The 7,400-nt window shown below is 45.2% G+C and overlaps 1 protein-coding gene across 1 annotated transcript; it reads left to right on the top strand.

The window, feature by feature from the left end:
• Window positions 1–2,303: 2,303 nt before the first annotated feature.
• Window positions 2,304–7,357, top strand: LOC121346541 (the record flags this gene model as incomplete). The annotated part of the gene is made up of 4 exons (XM_041424424.1): window positions 2,304–2,689; window positions 6,280–6,311; window positions 6,464–6,557; window positions 7,245–7,357. Coding segments are annotated over 4 exons (625 nt in total), but the record flags the coding sequence as incomplete, so codon positions are not given.
• Between the last annotated feature and the right edge of the window lie 43 nt (window positions 7,358–7,400).

Raw genomic sequence — 7,400 nt, 5'->3', positions numbered from 1 at the left:
TGGGGGGAAATTGGGGATTTTTGGGGGGAATTTGAGGTTTTTGGGGGGCAATTTGGAGTTTTTAGGAGGAAATTTGTGGATTTTTGGTGGAAATTTGGGGATTTTTGGGGTTATTTGTGGATTTTTGGGGGTATTTTGTGGATTTTTGGGGAAATTTGTGGATTTTTGGGGGAATTTGGGGAATTTTTTGGGATTTTGGGGGGAACATTCGGGATTTTTGGGGGCAATTTGTGGATTTTTTTGGAAATTTGTGGATTTTTTGGGAAATTTGGGTCATTTTTTGGGGAAATTTGGGGATTTTTGGGCCGGAACCTCTCTCTGTGCCGCGCTCACCTTTGGGTCTCTGCCGGATTTCTTCTCACTTTTTTTCCATTTTTTCGCCGTTTTTCCACCACTTTTTCCATATTTTTTTCCACTTTTTCCATATTTTTTTCCATTTTTTCCCATTTTCCCCGTTTTTCACCCCAATTCCAGCTGGAGCAGGCCGAGTTCCTGTTCTGCCCTCACATTTGGGCTGGATTTGGGGTTTTTTTTCCCATTTTTTCACCGTTTTTCTCCATTCTTTGACCGTTTTTTCCCATTTTTTCTCCATTTTTTGTCATTTTTTCCCCGTTTCCCCCCATTTTTTCCCATTTTCCCTGTTTTTCACCCCATTTCCAGCACGAGCAGGCCGAGTTCCTGTTCTGCCCTCACATTTGGGCTGCTTTTGGGGTTTTTTTTCCCATTTTTTTCACCATTTTTTTCCCATTTTTTCATCGTTTTTCTCCATTCTTTCACCGTTTTTCGCCATTTTTTCTCCATTTTTTCTCATTTTTTCACCATTTCTCCCCATTTTTTCCCATTTTCCCCGTTTTTCACCCCATTTCCACCATTTTCCCCATTTTTCACCCCATTTCCAGCTGGAGCAGGCCGAGTTCCTGTTCTGCCCTCACATTTGGGCTGCTTTTGGGGTTTTTTTCCCATTTTTTTCACCATTTTTTTCCCATTTTTTCACCGTTTTTCCCCATTCTTTGACCGTTTTTTGCCGTTTTTTCGCCATTTTTCCACCATTTTTTCCATATTTTTTTCCATTTTTTCCCATTTTCCCCATTTTTCACCCCAATTCCAGCTGGAGCAGGCCGAGTTCCTGTTCTGCCCTCACATTTGAGCTGCTTTTGGGGCTTTCTGTGTGGTTTTTTCTCCATTTTTTCACCATTCTTTCACCATTTTTCTCCATTTTTTCTCATTTTTTCACCATTTCTCCCCATTTTTTCCCATTTTCCCCGTTTTTCACCCCATTTCCAGCTGGATGCAGCACGAGCAGGCCGAGTTCCTGCACGTGGCCTCTGGTTTGGGCTGGTTTTTTCCCATTTTTTCACCATTTTTTCTCCATTCTTTGGCCGTTTTTTCGCCATTTTTTCACCGATTTTCACCATTTTTTCCCCATTTCTCCCCGTTTTTAACCATTTCCTCCCCGTTCCCAGGTGGACGCGGCGCGAGCAGGCCGATTTCCTGCGCGTGCCCTCACATTTGGGCTGCTTTTGGGGCTTTCTGGGTGTTTCTTTCTCCATTCTTTGGCCGTTTTTCGCCGTTCTTTGACCGTTTCTCACCATTTTTTCACCATTTCTTCCCATTTTTTTGCCGTTTTTTCCCCGTTTCTCCCCATTTTTAACCATTTCCTTGCTGTTTCACCCCGCTGCCAGGTGGACGCGGCGCGAGCAGGCCGATTTCCTGTGTCTGCCCTCACATTTGGGCTGCTTTTTTCCCATCTTTTCACCATTCTTTGACCATTTTTCTCCATTTTTTCACCGATTTTCACCGTTTTTTCGCCATTTCTCCCCGTTTTTAACCGTTTTCCCCGTTTTTCACCCCGCTGCCAGGTGGACGCGGCACGAGCAGGCCGAGTTCCTGAGTCTGCCCTCACATTTGGGCTGCTTTTGGGGGTTTCTGGGTGGTTTTTTCTCCATTCTTTGGCCGTTTTTCGCCGTTCTTTGGCCGTTTCTCACCATTTTTTCACCGTTTCTCCCCGTTTTTTCGCCGTTTTTAACCGTTTTCCCCGTTTTTCGCCGTTCTTTGGCCGTTTCTCACCATTTTTTCACCGTTTCTTCCCGTTTTTTCGCCGTTTTTAACCGTTTTCCCCGTTTTTCGCCGTTCTTTGGCCGTTTCTCACCATTTTTTCACCGTTTCTTCCCGTTTTTTCGCCGTTTTTAACCGTTTTCCCCGTTTTTCGCCGTTCTTTGGCCGTTTCTCACCATTTTTTCACCGTTTCTTCCCGTTTTTTCGCCGTTTTTAACCGTTTTCCCCGTTTTTCACCCCGCTGCCAGGTGGACGCGGCACGAGCAGGCCGAGTTCCTGAGTGTGGCCTCACATTTGGGCTGCTTTTGGGGGTTTCTGGGTGTTTCTTTCTCCATTCTTTGGCCGTTTTTCTCCATTCTTTGGCCGTTTTTCGCCGTTTTTTCGCCGTTTTTAACCGTTTTCCCCGTTTTTCACCCCGCTGCCAGGTGGACGCGGCGCGAGCAGGCCGATTTCCTGCGCGTGGCCTCGTCCTTCGGCGTGGAGCTGGAGCCGGGCTCGGGCCGCTTCCGCTGGGGCCGCTTCCGCGCGCTGGCCGGGCTGGAGCGCCGCTCGGACGAGGAGCTGACGCGCTTCTACCACGGCTTCGTGGCCATGTGCCGCCAGGTCTGCCGCCTGCCGCCCGCGCCCGGAGACGGTAATGGGCTCAGTTCCCACGATTTTGGGCAATTTTGGGCAATTTCGGACAATTTTGGGCGTTTCGGGGCGGTTTGACCTGAAATCGGGAGGTTTGAACCCAAACCGAGGGGTTTGAACCCAAATTGGGAGGTTTGAACCCAAATTGGGAGGGTTTAGGGGGTCTCAGGGGTCTCTGCCGCCTGCCGCCCGCGCCCGGAGACGGTAATGGGCTCAGTTCCCACGATTTTGGGCAATTTTGGGCAATTTCGGACAATTTTGGGCGTTTCGGGGCGGTTTGACCTGAAATCGGGAGGTTTGAACCCAAACCGAGGGGTTTGAACCCAAATTAGGAGGTTTGAACCCAAATTGGGAGGGTTCAGGGGGTCTCAGGGGGTCTCTGCCGCCCGCGCCCGGAGACGGTAATGGGCTCAGTTCCTAGGGTTTTGGGCAATTTCGGGCGTTTCGGGGGGGTTTGGTGAGGTTTGAAGTGAAACCGCTGGCTTTGACCTGAAATCGAGAGGTTTGAACCCAAATCGAGGGGTTTCAACCCAAATTGGGAGGGTTTAGGGGGTCTCAGGGGGTCTCAGGGGGTCTCTGCCGCCTGCCGCCCGCGCCTGGAGACGGTAATGGGCTCAGTTCCTGCGATTTTGGGCAATTTCGGGCAATTTTGGGGCGGTTTGGGGGGGTTTGATTCAAAATCAGGAGGTTTGAACCCAAATCGTGAGGTTGGAACTGAAACCGAGGGGTTTGAACCCAAATCGAGGGGTTTGAACCCAAATTCAGGGGGTCTCAGGGGTCTCTGCCACCTGCTGCCCAGGCCCGGAGACGGTAATGGGCTGAATTCCTGTGGTTTTGGGCAATTTCGGGCGTTTCGGGGCGGTTTGGGGGGGTTTGACCTGAAACCGCCCCAAATCGGGAGGTTGGAACCCAAACCGAGGGGTTTGAACCCAAACTCAGGGGGTCAGCGCTGTTTGTCTCACATGTGACCCCATTTTAACCCTTTCTGTCCCATTTTTAACCCTTTCTGTGCCATTTTTAACCCATTTTTCCCATTTTTAACCTTTTTTTCCCCGTTTTTCCCCGTTTTTAACCCATTTCTCCCCATTTTCTCTCTGTCCCCACGCTGCTGGCTGTGCCCCACTTTAACCCTTTATTACCCAAACTTAACTCCATTTTTAACCCATTCTATCCCATTTTTTACCATTTTTTCCCCATTTTCACCCTGTTTTTACTCCATTTTTTATCCCAGTTTTACCCCATTTTTCACCCAATTTTTCCCCATTTTTTCCTCATTCTTTTTCCATTTTTAGCCCATTTTTCCCCATTTTTTCCTTGTTTTTTACCATTTTTCCCCATTTCCACCCTGTTTTTTCTCCATTTTTTAATCCCAGTTTTACCCCATTTTTCCCCAATTTTTACCCGATTTTTATCTCATTTTTCCACATTTTTTACCATTTTTTCCCCACTTTTTCCTCATTCTTTTTCCATTTTCAGCCCATTTTCCCCCATTTTTACCCCATTTTTTCCCCATTTCCACCCTGTTTTTACTCCATTTTTTATCCCAGTTTTACCCAATTTTTACCCAATTTTTATGTCATTTTTCCACACTTTTTTACCATTTTTTCCCTGATGTTTACCCCATTTTTACCCCATTTTTACCCAATTTTTATCTCATTTTTCCACACTTTTTACCATTTTTCCCCCATTTTTACTCCATTTTTACCCCATTTTTTACCATTTTTTCCCCATTTTCACCGTTTTTACTCTTTTTTTAATCCCAGTTTTACCCCATTTTTACTCCATTTTTACCCCATTTTTTTCCATTTTCCCCCCATTTTTTACCATTTTTTCCCCATTTCCACCCTGTTTTTACTCTTTTTTTAATCCCAGTTTTACCCCATTTTTACCCCATTTTTACCCAATTTTTATCTCATTTTTTTCCATTTTTTCCTCATTTTTCCCCCATGTTTTCCTCATTTTTTACCATTTTTTCCCCATTTTCACCCTGTTTTTACTCTTTTTTTGTCCCAGTTTTACCCCATTTTTCACCATTTTTTTACCATTTTTTTCCTGATTTTTTCGTCATTTTTCCCTCATTTTTCCCCATTTTCGCCCCATTTTTACCCAATCTTTCCCCATTTTTAACCCTTTTTTTACCCCAGTTTCTCTCAATTTCAGTGCCAGCACCTCTGCCCCATTTAACCCTTTCTATCCCATCTTTAACCCTTTCTATGCCACATTTAACTCCATTTTTAACCCTTTCTGTGCCATTTTTAACCCTTTCTATGCCACATTTATCTCCACTTTTAACCCTTTCCCTGCCATCTTTAACTCCATTTTTAACCCTTTCTGTGCCATCTTTAACCCTTTCTGTGCCATCTTTAACCCTTTCTGTGCCACATTTAAAACCATTTTAACGCTTTCTGTGCCATTTTTAACCCTTTCTATGCCACATTTATCTCCATTTTTAACCCTTTCTATCCCATTTTTAGCCCTTTCTATGCCATTATTAACCCTTTCTATGCCGTTCTTTCACCATTTTTCACCGTTTTTAACCCGTTTTTCCCCATTTTAACCCATTTCTCCCCGTTTTCTCCCCCTTGCAGTGCCCCCCTCGGTGTCCCCGGCGCCGCTGGCCGTGCCCCACTTTAACCCTTTATTACCCAAATGTAACCCATTTTTAACCCTTCCTATCCCATTTTTAACCCTTTCTGTGCCATCTTTAAGTCCATTTTTAACCCCTTCTATCCCATATTTCTCTCCATTTTTAACCCTTTCTGTCCCATCTTTAACCCTTTCTATCCCATCTTTAACCCTTTCTATCCCATTTTTAACCCTTCCTATCCCATTTTTAACCCTTTCTATCCCATTTTTAACCCTTCCTATCCCATTTTTAACCCTTTCTATCCCATTTTTAACCCTCTCTATGCCGTTTTTAACCCTCTCTATGCCGTTTTTAGCCGGTTTTTCCCCATTTTCCCCCATTTTTAACCGTCCCCGGCGCCGCTGGCCGTGCCCCACTTTAACCCTTTCTATGCCGTTTTTAGCCGGTTTTTCCCCATTTTTAGCCCTTTCTATGCCATTTTAACCCTTTCTACGCCGTTTTTAGCCGTTTTTCCCCCATTTTTCCCCGTTTCTAACCCATTTTTTTGTGTTTCTCCCCTCATTGCAGTGCCCCCGGCGGTGTCCCCGGCGCCGCTGGCCGTGCCCCACTTTAACCCTTTCTGTGCCATCTTTAACGCCATTTTAACCCTTTCTATCCCATCTTTAACCCTTCATATCCCATTATTAACCCTTTCTATGCCATCTTTAACCCTTTCTGTCCCATTTTTAACCCTTCCTATCCCGTATTTATCTCCATTTTTAACCCTTTCTATCCCATTTTTAACCCTTACTCTGCTATCTTTAACTCCATCTTTAACCCCTTCTATCCCATTTTTAACCCCTTCTATGCCATAATTACGCCATTTTTAACCCTTTCTGTCCCATTTTTAACCCTTCCTATCCCATTTTTAACCCTTTCTGTCCCATTTTTAACCCCTTTTCCCCCATTTTTCCCCCATTTTCCCCGATTTTAACCCATTTCTCCCCGTTTTCTCCCCCTTGCAGTGCCCCCCGCGGTGTCCCCGGCGCCGCTGGCCGTGCCCCACTTTAACCCTTTCTGTGCCATCTTTAACGCCATTTTAACCCTTTCTATCCCATTTTTAACCCTTTCTGTGCCATTTTTAACCCCTTTTACCCCGTTTTACCCCATTTTAACCCATTTCTCCCCGTTTTCTCTCCCCCATTGCAGTGCCCCCCGCGGCGGCTGTGGCTGCTGCGCTGCCTGCGGGAGCGCGTGCTGCCGTTAACCCCTTTCGCGCCGTTTGAACCCATGCCTGACGCCGGTTTCGCCCCCTTTTCACTGCCTGCTCAGCCTGCTTTTACCCCATTTTTACTCCATTTTTACCCCAATTTTTACCTCATTTTTCCCCCATTTTTTCCCCATTTTAACTCCATTTTACCCCATTTTTTACCATTTTTTTCCATTTTTCCCCCATTTTTACCCCATTTTCCCCATTTTTTCCCCATTTTTTACCATTTTTTCCCCATTTTCACCCTGTTTTTGCTCCATTTTTTATCTCAGTTTTACCCCATTTTTACCCCATTTTTTACCATTTTTACCCCATTTTTACCCTGTTTTTACTCCATTTTTTATCCCAGTTTTACCCCATTTTTACCCAATTTTTACCTCATTTTTCCACACTTTTCCCCCATTTTTTCCTCAGTTTTTTCCATTTTTTCCCCATTTTTAACCCCATTTTCTGTCAATTTCTGTGCCGTTTTAACCTTTTCTATGACACATTTATCTCCATTTTTAACCCTTTCTGTGCCACATTTAAAACCATCTTAACCCTTTCTATCCCATCTTTAACCCTTTCTGTCCCATTTTTAACCCTTTCTATCCCATTTTTAACCCTTTCTATGCCGTTTTTAACCCTTTCTGTCCCATTTTTAACCCCTTTTACCCCAGTTTTCCCCCATTTTCCCCCGTTTCTAACCCGTTTTCCTGTGTTTTCTCTCCCCCCTTGCAGTGCCCCCCGCGGTGTCCCCGGCGCCGCTGGCCGTGCCCCACTTTAACCCTTTCTGTGCCATCTTTAACTCCATTTTTAACCATTTCGATGCCATCTTTAACCCTTTCGATGCCGTTTTTAGCCGTTTTCCCCCCATTTTCCCCGATTTTAACCCAT

The sequence above is a fragment of the Onychostruthus taczanowskii genome, unplaced genomic scaffold (genome assembly GCF_017590055.1).
Source record: "Onychostruthus taczanowskii isolate IOZ18803 unplaced genomic scaffold, ASM1759005v1 scaffold814, whole genome shotgun sequence".
Taxonomy (NCBI): domain Eukaryota; kingdom Metazoa; phylum Chordata; class Aves; order Passeriformes; family Passeridae; genus Onychostruthus; species Onychostruthus taczanowskii.
Note: the sequence above shows the minus strand (reverse complement) of the source record. Positions and strands in the feature narration are given on the sequence as shown.